At 44.2% G+C, this 15,497-nt stretch overlaps 1 protein-coding gene across 1 annotated transcript in view; it reads left to right on the plus strand.

Annotated features, from left to right (window-relative positions):
* Nucleotides 1-3,482: 3,482 nt before the first annotated feature.
* vstm2a (V-set and transmembrane domain containing 2A) overlaps nt 3,483-15,497 on the plus strand; it is an 81,764-nt gene continuing 69,749 nt past the window's right edge. The window contains exons 1-2 of the mRNA XM_037078380.1: nt 3,483-4,123; nt 5,545-5,711. Coding sequence (XP_036934275.1) covers nt 4,045-4,123; nt 5,545-5,711 — 246 coding nt within the window. The 5' untranslated portion in view covers nt 3,483-4,044. The remainder of the gene's footprint in view (nt 4,124-5,544; nt 5,712-15,497) is intronic.

The following is a 15,497-nucleotide window of genomic DNA, read 5'->3' on the forward strand; positions in this document are numbered from 1 at the left end:
AATAAAAAAATCAAAACTTTCATAAATGTGAAAAATAATACACCCATATACAATTCAATGCCGGTAAGCAGTTTACATGCATTGAGGTAGAACACTAAGTGAAGTGTCATGAATTGACACACAATTACTGAAAACTAGCACAGTTTTACATCCTACTACTTTTTAATCTGTTATCTATATGCCAATGAACACCTGTTTTAATTAGACTGATATTAGAGGGCAACTGTCAATTTGGCCTTTCGTGGCTCCAGAGGAAGCTGAACGTCATCTCACAAACTGCCTCCAGTGATATCACTCAGTGGGTAAGTTGCATTGTGGGTAGCGTGCGTGGCAGGTGCTGAGAAGGGAAGAGGAATGTGCGGCGCGAAAAAGAGTGACATCTCGCAATCTGCTGTATTGCATTACAGGAGTGCAATGCCAGGCCGCTGCTTCTAAAAAACCTGGCGCCGACGTTACCCACAAGGCAACTTAACTACTAAATGACATCACCGGAGACAATTGACGAGATTGCATCCGCCTCTTCCAGTTTGTTATGGCTCTGTTAACAAGAGTTTTTAATCTCACAACCTTAATAAATAGTTTTGTTTTTTTTTTAAAATAAATTAAAAAGCTGTGCGTACGATGATGTCGAATTGTGGTATTGGTGCAGTTGGCAATACAATTACTGTATTGTGCCTCCTGCATCCTTCTCATTTGTTGTGGGGGCATCAGACAAGTGCTCCCTCCTCCTCATGAGGTCAGGGATGGACCTGCCCTGATTTCATATGTAGGAATTATGACTTGAGTGGTATTCCAGTGTACTCCAGACAGAAGGTCAGATTCTTTTTTTTAAATTCCAAGTAACACGGCATAAGACTCAGGCTGCGATCCGTAGTCCTGTGTTGCCTCTGAAGGTTCCTAACTGAGTGAAATGACCCGGGAGTGTCTAAGTGGCAGCCATGATGGGAGCTGTTTGGATTCTCTAAACGCTAAAGAGAGGGTGCATCGGCGCTTCTTTTCTTATCCCCTGTAGGACACACAGGAGCGTCCTTCACGAAGGGAAAGATAAATAATTCCTCGCAGCCTTTAGTGTAAGCACGATCGGACAGCGCTGCAGCTGGGCTCCTTCATTCCTTTTGAAGTCTCCGTCACATCTCTCCTCCGCCTAGCAACGTTTCCCGCCGAGGTCAAGGAAGACTGCTTAGGGAAAAAGGCCGCAGCCGAGCGCTTAATTACCGAATTGGCTTTGTTTTTTTTGTTTTTTTTCTGCCGTATAGCTGGAAGGTCAAACTACTGATTGAAAATTAAAGGATAGATTTACATTTTGTCAAGTGCACCTTAACAATAGCATTGACATGCCTGTAACTACATTTATAGGGTTATTGGTTGCTGTAATTGATCCTCCTGCCCACACTGGCCATCATGATTGAAATATTAATGAGCGACAGAATACACTGACCTTATTTTTCAGGCAAGACATATACGGTTGAGGTGAAGCTAGCGCGGTGCCGCTTTGTGACCAATCCTCCATGTCAGGCCGGCGAGGAAACACTTTCCAAGGAAGTACAAAGAGGGAATTTCACACTAAATAAAGACCATAACTTGATTAATCTAACTCAAACCTGTGGAAGCATCATGTGACATGTAAATCAAAAAGCTTCAGTACGGAAAACCACTACAGTATGTGTGCGAATATGAACACACATGTCTTATAACACCATTTTAAGCCTGTCTCTTGGATGGATCGACTGCAAAGACACTTTGATTGCTATCAAACCATCTTCTTAAAACAAGTGCTACACTGTAAAAAAAAAAAAAGAAAAAAAAAAAAACCTCATAAATGAACAGTATTATTCTGGCAGCAGGGGGGTGCCAAAGATGCTGTAAAATACCAGAACATAAATGACTTGTGAAAAAACAAGCACTTTTCTAAAAATAGAATCCATTTTTTTACTTGAATTTGACATAATTCTCTTGTTTTTTTATTGTTTTAATGTTTGAAAGAGGGTATGTGTGCATACATACATTAGAAACAATCAAACACTGTTATATTACAAATAACCGCGGTTAGAATCACAGGCACAGTGCTGATTTTGAATAGGATTGTAATAAATAATTCAACATGAATAAGCATATCATTTGATTAAACTGAAGTCTGCTAATAAGATTTGTCTGTTATTTGGAATGGCGTTAACGCGTGGCTAACTTCGCTGTGGTCTGTATCATCCAGCAGAGCACACCAGCATCACAAGTGGCAGTGGAAGTTTGTCAAGCGGACAACAACTTGAACACACTCGAATCTAACCGAGGAATCTAACCTCTAACCCCAGAAAAGTACATTTTGTACAATGTTGCAAATGTTATGGTTAGTCACAAGTATAGATTTGTCCTGTTATTTTACACTGAACACGTAAATTCACGGTCTGTTTCATTTCAACCTTGTGTGTTTCAAAAATTACATTACATTCCAAACGCTACACATAAATGCTACATTTGTAGTTAATTAAACTTTACTTGCCATCATCCTGTTATTAATGATGAAATGCGTTATAACCCATTTATTAAGAAACTGTAAAGCTTTATAAACACGTGTTGCCACTTTATAATGGACCCCCAGATAATGCATTTGTCTAATTAACCTTTTAAACATGATCATAATGATCTGTTCCAACTTGTGACTGTGACAAAAGTATTTACTTAAGTTTGATCAACTATTAATGTATCGATGATTTTTTTTTTTTTTTTTTTTTTACAGTGGGGAGTGCGCGCTGAACCAGCGGACAGTGGGGACCAGCGATTATCCACATGACTTTGGACCGGTCCCTCTAACGCCTCAGCCCACGGACACTTGAGTTGATGGAAGAGGAGAGTGCTCGTCCCAAAAGGCTGATCCCTGATCGGCCTCTGAATCAATTAAGAGCAAATATTAGGAGTGGCACAATTTGTGCCCGTTGCAACAAAAGGGCAAAGTGTTCTCGGTCCGCCCAGGAGACTCATAACACTCCAGCAAGGATCTCTTCTATCTTAATGACTCGGGACATGCTGTGCTCGCCCGGCACTTGTCGGGTCGCTGGTCCCCCCCCCCCCACACCCATCTCCATCTCCATCTCCATCCCTGTTCGCTCCCATCTGATGCCTCAGAGTTATTTAATGGCCTCTGAGACGGGCTGTCAAGAGTGTCTCCTGGATGCATTAGTATCAAGATGGTTGGACACACCCACACTAAATACGCACGCCTGTTCATTACTGTAAAAACATAAGGGCTCTGAGGTGGCAACGTTTCCTGTCCTTCTACTTTCAAACAGCCCTGGTGGTGAGGAGGCCTCTAAAAACACATCTGTCATAAAGAGGAAAAAACAAACAAAAAAAAAGAGTAAAGAAAAGAAAAAAGAAAAGTACAGCATCAGAAAACAAACTCCGCATCATCTGGCGCTAAGCATACAGACGTTTCAGAATACAAATCTCTCAGGAGAAAAAAACAAAACAAAACAAAACGAACAAAAAAACAAAAAAAAACCGTGCGCTTATCTTGCTTTCGGACGCAGAAAAAAAAAAATGCGCGGCGCGTTTTCAAATCAAGCGGTCAAGGTGACAGTAAGGGACCGGATGAGGACTAGATTTGCAGAGGTGTGGAGTGTGTGGATGCCACAGTGATCCACTAGACTGACGTCTCTCCGGCAGCGCACACGCGAACACCGCAGCCCCGGTTATTCCACAGACTTCAGCGCAGCCAAGCAGTCGACAGTGTCTCCTGCAGAGAAGACGGAGAGAAGAGGGGAATAATAAAAAAAAAAAAACAACGGGAACTTCGGCAGCGACAAAGCTGTAGTCTTCTTCTTTTTTTTTTTCTTCTTCTTCTTTTTTTTTTATTTTTCGTTTTTCTCGCTGTGCAGCATGTTACACCCTCGGCAATCTCCGTTTCAACACACTCGCCCAGCAACTGTTTGATTTTTTGCTGGTGCGTTAGGGCTCTTCTCTTTTTTTGTGCGTGTGGACGGATTCGTCTTTTCGGCTGATGTAAAAGAAAAAAAAACAAAAATACAAATCGACCCCTCTTACATTGGAATGATGTGGACCTCTCACGATACTGTTGGATTTGTTTTCTTAGCCGGATTTTGCGTGCAATTGGGATTCTCCTTCGAAGGTAAGAATTGCATTTATTGTTGTTATATATATATATATATATTTCATTTCTTTCACAAAGAGTCGTTCTCAGTGCATCGTGTCGGGCTCCGGTGCCCCTGCGCGGCGGAAGGCAGCTCGGTCGGAGAAAGTGTTAAAAGTGCGCAGCCGTTTTTTTTTTTTTTTTTTATGGAAAAAGAGAAGGAGGCTTGTCGGAAGGGGAAAGATGAGATGTTTAAGTGCATAACGGAGCGAAGGAAGGAAGGAAGGAATGGAAGGGGGGCGACAAGCAGGAAAGGCTTAAAAGATGAGGATGGAGAAGGTTGTGTGTTTTTAACCCCGTGATGACACACACACACACACACACACACACACACACACACACATACAAATGCAACTGGTGATTGTTTGGCGTGCGGAAGGAGAGCGGGCGCTTTTGTTTTTCCTCTCTCCTCCGATTTGCGCCAGAGAATGTAGAGATGTCTGTTTGAAAAAAAAGGGGGGGATCGAACTTCTTTGGAGAAGTGGCCGAGCGGCTGCAGGGGGTTTCAGCACCGCGGACAGCCGCATGCAGCAGCAGCGGCTGTCCGCGGTGCTGAAAGCGTTGAGCCTGCCCTGCTTCCATCCTCCATCCTCCATCCGCCTGAGCGCAACACTTTAAAACTGCCTCCGTGCTCCCCCTCCTCATCCTCCTCCTCCTCCTCCTCCTCCTCACGGATGTGTCCCCCCCCCCCCCCCCCCCCCACGAAAATTACTGAGGAGCGATCAGTGTGAACACCGCTGTTGTGATGGAAATGATCAAAGTTTGAATATTCTCACTCTTTTCTCCTCTACCGTCGCCTCCACTCTCCTCTCGGCTGCGCCCCCCCATCTCTCTCTTTTTTTTAGTCTCTCTCTCTCTCTCAAACCAAACTCATTTATTATTGCGTGTGCTTTCTCCGCGCTTCGCCCTCCTTCTGGCGCAGTCAAGTTTATTTAGTATTTAATCGCGGTCACGGAGAGTCCGAGGAGGGGGCAACGGAGCGGCACCCAAACAATGGAGATGAGAGAGGAAAGGGGGGGGGGGGGGGGATTAAAGATATAGATATAAGTGAATCATGTAGCCCCGGTGCGTTATGTAAATTCCCAATGAAGACGCGTCGAGATCTGTGACTGTGGGGAGAGACAGAGAGAGGGAGAGTGTGTGTGTGTGTGTGTGTGTGTGTGGGTGGGTGGGTGTTAGGGGGGGGCTCTCTCCTTCAATTAAAAACAAGAACGCACCTTTATCAAGCGCCTGCTCTCACCAACACAGCTGCCGTCCCCACGAGCACACTCCATTCGGGGTTATTAATTCATGGGCATTTCTTTTGCGTGCAGAAATCACATAACTGTCTCCATCATATCCCTCCTCCTCCTCCTCCTCCTCCTCCCTCCTTCCACTTCCTCCCCATCTCTCATGTGCAGGTCGCTTCACGGATCTGCCCTCCAACATGACGGTTAAAGAGGGACAAAACATAGAAATGGCGTGCGCGTTCCAGAGCGGAACCGCGTCCGTGTACTTGGAGATCCAGTGGTGGTTCGTGAAAGCGCCGGAACCCACTGACAGCGAGGAGGACGTCGATCCCGAAGAGGTACAAGGGACCCCTTTTTTCTCCCGTTCTCTCTTTCTCTTTTTTTTCTCTTCTCCCCCACCAAAAAAAAGAAAAAAAAAAAAAACGGAAAAAAAAGAAAAAAAAAAGCTGTGGGAGTTCTGTTTCTAAGCACAACCCACTCCAACAAGTATCCGCGTTATTACGCACAAGCGCCTTTATGTCGCCGGGCGTCGTGCCCGTGTGGCAGCTCCGCAGACGTCACGGGCTCTCACGGTACAACTTTCCACACTGACCCGGTTTCCCCTCCAAGGTGCGGTGACCTTCAAAATCCTCCAGCAGCTACACCTTGAAGTGATCCCAAAAACTTGACGCGCTGTGTTGGCTGCGTTCAACTGAAGACTCCCCTCATTCATCGGGGAAAACGCCGATAGATGTCCAGCCGCAGTGCGGGGGACACACTTTAGTGACAACATGTCGTTTGTATGTTCCCTGAAGAACATCATCTTTTTTTTTTTTTTAATGTTTCACTGTGAGCTCACAGACCAAAGCCCCGGAAATGTCGTTTTCTTTTTATTCTCATTACTCAAAAAGATATCCTCAGATGTTTCAGACTTCCATGTGAATTAGTATCTCCAGCTGACCATCCAGCCATTGTTATAAGGTGTTGTGGATTGAACAACAGGTGTAGTCCTTTATTGAGTAAATAGAAAATAAAGCAGAGAAATGCATTTTGTGTATAGAACAGCGAAAGTAGTTTGGCTATGGGGAGGAAACTGTGGGTTGTCTTGATGAATCACATGACGGCATGGCCACGTTCGCCACGGTGCCCCTGAATGCCCAGACAGGACGTGTGTGTGTGTGTGTGTGTGTGAGCGCTGACGAGCTGATAAAAGTCAGTGAGTGTGTAGAGCACGTGGATTGGATTACTGGTTCACAGGTCGATGTCTTGGATTGTTCATGACTGGTTTATGAAGCATTTCGTTGTTTGTTAACGGCTAAATAACTTTTAACTGGAGTTTGAAGGTGCACTGTGTGGTTCTGAGAAAGAAATTGAAATGAACCATAAGGTCCCCAGCACCTAGATGGTCCGGTGGGACATGGGGCCCTCCTCTGTGGACAGTTTGTTCAGTGTCTACGTACTGCACCTTTAATGAGCCGGGAAGTTACCTTGAATTTTTTCGATGGTTATTCGCGAGCGTTAGCTTTCAGCAGCGGGATCCCGCTTGATGAGACGTCGTCACTGATCCATCACGTCCCTCTGACGTCGTCTGTTTTCGTATCTGACTCCATGAGCGTCACGTCAGCGTCCCCCTGCCTCCCCTCAAACAGTTAACATGATCCCTCCGCACTCTGAGCAGAGAGCAGACACATCAAGAGAAAACACAAACATTAATCAAGGCCTCCTGTTGAAAAAAAAAAGAGAAAAAGAAAAAGAGCGAGCTCGTTCTGGATATTAATTGCATAATAAATGAGGTAAATGAGCCCGGCTATTCATGAAAGGATAAAATGTGGCTGAATCAATACAGCTGTATTCTGGTATATTGCCTAATTAAACAGTGCATTGGAAGTGCTGTGGCATTTTGTTATATATTGCTGTTGCGTTACCGCCGGCTGTGGCAGCCTTCCCCTCGCCCCGAATAATGACTGGCTTCTTGGAGGATGAGAGCGTCTGGATGTGTTTACCGCATTCAAATGGAATGAAAATGACTTGCTTACATATTGTATGGCAGGTAGCTGCTTGTCAAGGTTGGGAAAGGGGTTGGTGTATTGTCATGGCAGACATCAAACGGTGCTCTTTCTATTTCTGTGACAAAGAGGAGGAGACTCGAGCATGTGTGTCTGTGTGTGTGTGTGTGTGTGTGTGTGTGTGAGTGACAGTGGGCGGCTGAATATCCATGTGGCTTTAATTATTGTTCCATTGTTGCCCCGGCTCTCGTCGTGGCATGGGCCAGGCTTTGATGTGGGTTTGATCCCACGTGACTCTTGGATGTTGGGCTGAAGTGGCCTATTGATGCAGACATCACATTGTTACCCACATTTCTTATCAGCGAGGCCTGTTTGAAAATGAAAGCCGCTGTGTGTGTGTGTGTGTGTGTGTGTGTTTGTCCTGCAGTTTGAATGGGAACAGTGTCAAGGCTGTGCAAGAGACGCTGCTTGGGAAGCAGCTGGTCTCCTGGAAATTTAGAGGAAATGAGCACGACGTCTTCGAATGCAAATACGTATGCAAATGTGAGCTGGGCGCGCGAGAAAGCGAGAGTCGTCGGATCTTTGAAACGGTGACATGAAAAGGCGCGGGCGGGGGGGTGGGGGGTGGAGAAAACAGACAGCAGTTTTCACGTGGAAACGGTGCAGCGGGGGGGAAGGGGCGCCGGATGTGGACGGGTGGGCGGATTCTTCAACAGCCCCCCCCGGATCACTTCTCAACTTTACACATGGAACTTTCCGTAATGAGACGGGGTTGTTTTGTTTTGACGGTTTTGTTGAAAGCTTTTTGGTCACATCACGGCGATAAAAAACCCCACATACCTAGATATCATGGCATTTTCTCGTCTGTCCGCCTCGACGGACAGGGAGTGCCCGGGTCACCGGTGTCGTCCCCGTCGTCCCCCGGGGTAGAAAACAGAACTGACCATGCAGACAAACCTGATATGCACCCATACATTAATACTAAACAGTCTACTCGCTTCATCTCATGAAAGAAACATAAACGAGGCCTATTGATCACTCAGGTCTTTTGAAGTTTTGCTCTGGTCCGCTGAAACAGCTGAGAAGTCGTAGAAAAACCCGTTTGATTTTCCCGCTACAGCTTGTCTAGTCTTTTTTTTTTTTTTTTTTTGCAACATGCTGTTTTGGTTCAGTCATCCAAGGTGTTCCAAGGTGTGTGTGTTTTTTTTTGTTTTTTTTTTTTAAAGGAAAGAAAAAGGAAAATATGAATTATTGCTTAGCTCAAACCAACTGGAGGACACAGTGAACCTGAGTGTGTGTGGGTCTGAAACACTGAAACACTGAAACACCGTCTATTGTAGTCCGAGCTGGGGATCTGATGAGACCTCCAGCTGTGCGGTTTCTGCTAACTGACACAGACATGTTGAGACTTTACGCTTCTTTGTGTTTAAACTCGACCTTTCTTTGGGTTCAATGTTGTGGCAATGGTTTGATTATGCTCTGGCTAGGTTGAGGCATAAAACCCAAGTGGCTAGAAAAACAAAAAAAAAAACCCATCATGTTTTGGCTAAAACAAATATCTACTCCTGTCGTCAGCAAACCCAGCAGGAAATTGTACCGATGTCTCCTCATGATTGTCGAAACACTTGAATGTTGTTTTCTTCATTTGGCAGCAGTCTCACCCATCTGTTGCGCCATGCGATGAACATATTATGATTTGTGTTGTGCTGATGTGACAGAAATGAAACTGATTGGATGCTGATTGAAGTGGTCTGCAGACAATGTGAAATGCAGACATTTTATTCTGGCAACTGGGCTGAAAATATGATGATGATGAAAATATGAAACGTTGGCGTCTTCGGGGTCCAAGCCACACTTCTCGTGGGGGACATGTCCTGTCATTGGACAAGCAGTCGCTGGATACACCTGAATCTCAAATCTGGTTGCGAGTTACCAGTTGCATCGTGGGTAATGTAGGCACTGATTATTGACAGCCAACCAAATATCCATGAAAATATGAAGACGATTAGTCTGGTTCTCTGGCTGAAATGCAATCTTGAACTGCAATTTACTGTCTCTGCGAGCCTGTAACTCCGTCGCCATCCCCTCCACCTCCCGATGCGGAGGCCAGGTCGCGAACACGATACGACACGTATTGTAAAAAGCTCAATATGGTCTGAAGCCTGTGACAGGTACACATGTGAACGTATCGGCGGGTCCACAGAATCGTTAATTGCCAACAGTTTATCCTGGCAACTGAACCGTGCATAAAGGAGTTTTATCTGATTATAATAATTCTCTTGAATTTATACTTGGCTGATGGACCAGATTCATCTGAAAACAAACCAGGTTTATACATTTCAAGTTGGGGACATCCGTTTTATTGTAATTCTAATAGTGAAAGAAAAAGCAGCCAGCTGGTAAAATTGAATTTGAGTAGATGTGATGGATATTTATTATTATATAAATCGTCCATAGTTACAGTCCCTCAACCTGAGGTAAACGCCTTAATACATTAGTTGCGTTGCTTTCCGTTATGGAGCAGTGTTGATCTGTATGGCTGAACCATTTCATCAAAAACAAACTTTATAGGCATCTCGCGCATCATTTCATAAACACTTCATTGAGAAGCCTAACCCTAACCCCACCATTAACAAAGATTAGGATGCATTTATCTGCCGGTCCCTTAATGTGTGAAAGCTGGGAAACTCCAGTCGCCCAAATGAAACGACAAATGACGACTAATGGAATAACCCTCCAGACAACGGATGCTCCAAAGGGTGAGCGTGACATCATTTGCAATCACAGAACTAAACTTGTTGAATTTGTGCAACGACTTGGTCGAGGTTAGTGTAAGAGTGGCTTTGGGTTGAAAAAAAAACAAAAAAAAAACAATTCTGACCCCCAGAACAAAACAGGAAGCAGATAAGGGTGCCGTAGTTTTTAGCTAACATGGCACAGGGAGAAAATGTGCATCTGTTAGGGACTGTTTTAAGATGTGCTCTAATCCACATTTGCTGCAGCCAGTGTGGGACTGAGAATTCAGTTCAATTCAATTCAATTCAATTCAATTCAATTCAATTCAATAGGATTTATTGGCATGGCACTGGCCAAAGCACAATTACAAGGAAATAAACAAAAAAAAAAAAGTGTGAATGGCAGTATTAGTTAATAGAATAAAACAGACAATGAAACAGATGATAGGGAAAATGACACATACATACACACACACTCATATATAGATATATATAGATATTTATTCACATGTGTTTTACGTTCAGAATATGCTTAGATGGCAACACTGAAACATGTCGCTTTTTGACGTGATGACAAACATCATAACACTGTTAATGTTTCACCCAGTCAAATTTGTTTTTGGGGGGGAAATGATGCTGTAATGTTGACGCTGCAACTGTTTGCTCCCGTTTAATGAAACGCCACGAGACCGGACCGGACACAGATTATGGAAAAAAAAAAAAAAAAGAAAGCGACAAAACAAACATGTCAACAGAGGGAAAGCTGCTGTTTTGGCTCCGGCTTCCACAAGTGGTGAGCGATCCTCCTCTCAGATTATAAATGACACGCTGCCAAGTCGTAATTATGCACAAACACAGAGAGGCAGAAAACAAAATATTCACACCTCCATGACAAAGAGGATTCACGCTGCTGACGGGATTTGCTGCACTTGTGATGTTGTTGATTCAAGTCAAAGAGCAAAGATGCACAGGGAGGCGGAGAGCGATGGCGCGGCCCGGGTGTGAGCTAAACATTTGCTGTTACAGAACACGAGCAGATTGCCGCGGCGGCGACGGGTCATCACTCTGCGCGGCACTTTTTGGCTGCAGACGTTTCGCAGCGAAGTGTGGGGCGTGATTACACATGATTGTGTCGAGCTGTTTGAGTCTTCTTTTTTTTTCTACTTTTGCAGGCTCTGGGACTGCTTCTGGTAATTTGTGATTGTAATCCACGGAGGCTGAAAAAGCTCTCAAAAGAATATAATTTTGGGAGAGAATAAAATGTTGAATTATGAGCAGGGAGAGGTTTTTTTCTTTTTTCTTTTAAATATACCACTTCTCTTATTTTAAAAGCACAGCAAGTACCCGTGGTGCTTTTTTTTTTTTTTTTAATATTAAAAGAGTAAAATCAAAGCCATCTTTGTTCCATTTTTACATCGCAGGTTTCATTTTTAGATTTGACTGTCCGGGATGACAGTAATGAGATGGATGAGGACTGTAGTCAGAGGTGCAGTGAGCCATACTGATCAGGCAGAGGGAGCCTGCTGTCTCTGCTGATCAGCTGGGCAGTCCACTTCTCTCGGATGCTCTACATCTTTTGGTGAACTCGCCAGCGACAGAGATCCAGGTTCAGTCGTGAGCTGAAACGTTCAGTAACTTCGTCAGCCTCGTGTCTGGGATTGTTTCTGCCTTCCCGGCATGCTCCACTAGTCAAGTCATCCGACCTGCTATTCACAACCCCTTTCCTTTGTGACCCTTTTTTAAAAGTGAAACAGCTCCTACTTGCGACCCCAATCAAAGAAGTCACAGTTGTAGATGTAGTAGTTGGCGAGTCGGTTGAACTCCATGGAAGCGCTGGCGAATTATTATTATTTTCTTTTTCAATCGAGGAATGTGCGACACCCTCGTACCGGCTGGGGAGGAGGCACGAAAAGTGGGACTCTGACGCCTCAGGTCAGGGTTTGGTTCGTGTCCTGGAGTAGCTGGATTGAGTTAAAAAGATCCAGATTGTGTTTAAATATTGATACAATGAACACCTTCTCTGCTTCATGACAAATTCGATCGACCTCACCAAGTGCCTGCATATTATAACTGCACATTAACTGTGCTGTTCTAGGCACTACAGATGCACATTTTGGGGGGGAAACAAAAGAAACTTGTTGTTGGCCAGCTTTGCAGATTAGATCATGATGACTGTGATTGTGAGTTATGGGTATAACGACAAAGCTGAGGTGGCGTTAGTGTGATTGCGTCATGTTGCCGCTGCAGGTCAGTTAAACTGCCCAGAATGAGGAAGTGATGCCAAAGTCACCCTTCACGCCAAACCACTTCATGACAAAGGTTTTAGGAATGTATGCATTGTGCTCACTGTGATCAAAGTCACTTCACAAGACGCAAAGATGATATACATTTACTTTCCAATGACTTGAAGGTGCAAACAAGATGATTTAGGTGACCATTTCGGCCATCCTCAGTCTCCAGCGTTTGATTGGCTGTCGTGTGAGTGTTGAGCAGCCGACCTGACGCCTGCAATGATAAACTGAACAAAAAGAAGTGATGAATCATCTCGTGCTGGACATCGTACGTCCATATCCAAACCACGGATTCAGCTCGTCCTCAGGCCACCGCCCCATCTAACCACGTATCTGTCACGCCTGTAGTTACTCTTGTGATGTCATAAATAAAAGTCAGGGGTGAAAGCGCGGTGGAGGTAATAAATACGCCAACACTAAATAACTACACCCTGAGGCTGTGGGCTCCTGCTTTGCTGCTTTGACCTCCATCATGGAGTCAGAAAGCACAGACAGCAGAACACAGCCTCCTGGGTAATGGTATTAGCTGGAGGCTGTGTCACACATGGCGGACAAAGAGCCTCATTTCCATGTATTTCAATTTAAAAATACATTAGCCAATTCCCCTTTTGGTTTCAAACCCCTAAATCCCTCTTATTCTGAAGAGGTGGATTCGATTCTTCTTGGGGTTTGATCTCACTTTTTTATCCAGCTAATCCAGCGGGCTATTGTTTGCTATGAGATCAATTTATTGAGTAAATCTTTACAACCCTGCCCACTGGTAATTCTATTTGGTGTGGGATTAGGTTTGGATATAAGGGAGAGAAAAAAAAAAAAAAAGAAAAAAAAAAGAAAAACAAGGGAGGAAATCTGAGTTATATCTGCGAAGGTAACTCCGCTGATCCTTTCAGCCAGTGCTCTGTGAGTTTTGCAGTGGCGTATTTATATTCCTACTCAGGTGAGGAATAAATACATGAAAAATAAAAACAGCTTAGAATCACTTTAATGCTGTCTGCGAGGGAGGGGGGGAGATCGCAGCGTATCTGGAATATCAGAAAAGCTACACCTTGGCAGGGTGAATTTTTTTTTTGGAAGCTGGATCAAGCGAAGGCACAAAGAGTCGGAGGGATGATGATGCTGCTGCCGGAGCCTCGACGCAGATGTGGGCTGTTTAAAAATTCATACCGCATCCCGTTCCTCAAATACCGCTCCGAGTGCATGAGTGGCTAGACTGCTGCTGGATTCAGACCTGGATTTATCTGACCTGAGATATGTTAAAAGGCGGCATGATGCGTCTGATGTGAGAAGAATTTAAGGTAAAATAAAAAAAAAAAAAAGAAGGGCGAGCGGACATGATGTGAGGCCGCCCTCGCCCAGGCCCGCCAGCGGAAAACAGGGATCAGCTGCGTCCTGTGGCCAGAATACAAATGCCCATTACATAAAACATCCACTGGTGCTCTTTGACCAAAAAAAAAAAGCACTGGAGCCGCAGCAAGCTTTACCTCTCTTAACAAGTGAGTTTATAAATCCAGTGGGTGTAACAGCAAGGAAGCATAAAATCCATCGTCTGCTGTACTCTCTGAGTGACCTTACTGTCTTCCTCCCCGCCCTTCCATCACCGCTCGACTGCAGCCTCCTCCGACACCCGTGCTGTGATAACTGCACCGGGAGTCAATATGATGCACCAGGCGGAGCCCCGCTAACTGCTCTCATCAGGCCCCGACGCCTGCCTATGCACACACACACACACACACACACACACACACACACACACACACACACACACACACACACACAAACACACAAGCACGCGTCGGTAATGATCGTAATGGTTTCCAAATGGCGCGAGATGAATATGAGTTCCTCGCGGGAGGTCGTGTGTGAGCATGTACTGACACATGAAAGCAGCCCGCTGCTTTCCATTTTCGACCAGTGGACTGTGGACCGCTCGCTGCCAGGCTCCGCCACAGTCATCAGTCATAGGAGGAAGGCTTCTTCTTCTTTTTTTTTTTTTTTTTTTTAAATTCACTAAAAAAGCTGCTGCGTCAAAGCATCAGGCTGCTGCAGACCTGGCCCTCGAGTTGGACTTCACCAGAAGTCACATTCTCCTCAGTTCTGTCCAAGAAATAACAAGTCTATTGTTTAGGATTAATGAACGCGAACACACGTTTGTTTCCTTCAGTTTTACGCTTCCAGCTGAGCCAATTGGTACCCTTTGAACCCGCCGATAGAAACGGTTCGTCGGTGCCTACGTTGGCGTTTTTTGCCTATTGTGATGTCATTTCTTTTGGAGCATCTTCACATACTTCACATCCCTGGAGTCAACCTAAGTTAAGAGGTTATTTAACTCACATAACAATAACACATGATGAAAAGTAATTCAGTTATGTCAGAGACTTAAAAAAGGCAAAAGAAATAGTGCTGTATAAAAGCACAAAACACAGTCATCCAAAATATTTTGGAATGTAGGAAGGTGAACTATATCTTTTCTAACACAACATATTTCAGATTTTGTGAAATGCTCGTTTCAAGTGACGAGTACATCGCTAACCCTAAATCTCCCCAGTGCCTACATTGGTATTTTTGCTTGTAATGATGCTACTGTATGATCAGTATGCTCACAACTACAAAAAAACCCCACTGAAACATAAATTAGATCATATGCAGTACATATTTGCTTATGAATTACATGTATACAAGCCATTTATTTATTTAGTCATAAGTAGTGATTAGATAAGGGCGCGTGTTCTGAATTATTAGCTAGAGATTAATGAAGTGGGGGTGGGATTAGATTAGTTCCCACTTCTTCCTACTCCTTTTGGAACGTGTCATTAGAGTCGCCTGTTTTCATATGAGCTGCTCATTTGCTGTTTTGTTTCTTTTTGAGAAAAAAAAAATGTGTATAAGGAAATAATGAATAATAATAATTTCAACCAATCGATCGATCGATCAATCAATCAATCAATCACTTTGTTCAAAACTACAATATACACGTTTTGATTGAAACATCATCATCACGTTTTTGCATCATTCGCAAATTTTTTCCATTGCTAAAACAAAGACTGCACAAGCTGTTAGTTTTCTTTTAGTTTATCCCACGGGACGTCCGACTCGATAGATACAGCTGTTTGACA

Source organism: Acanthopagrus latus, chromosome 19 (assembly GCF_904848185.1).
Source record: "Acanthopagrus latus isolate v.2019 chromosome 19, fAcaLat1.1, whole genome shotgun sequence".
Taxonomy (NCBI): Eukaryota; Metazoa; Chordata; class Actinopteri; order Spariformes; family Sparidae; genus Acanthopagrus; species Acanthopagrus latus.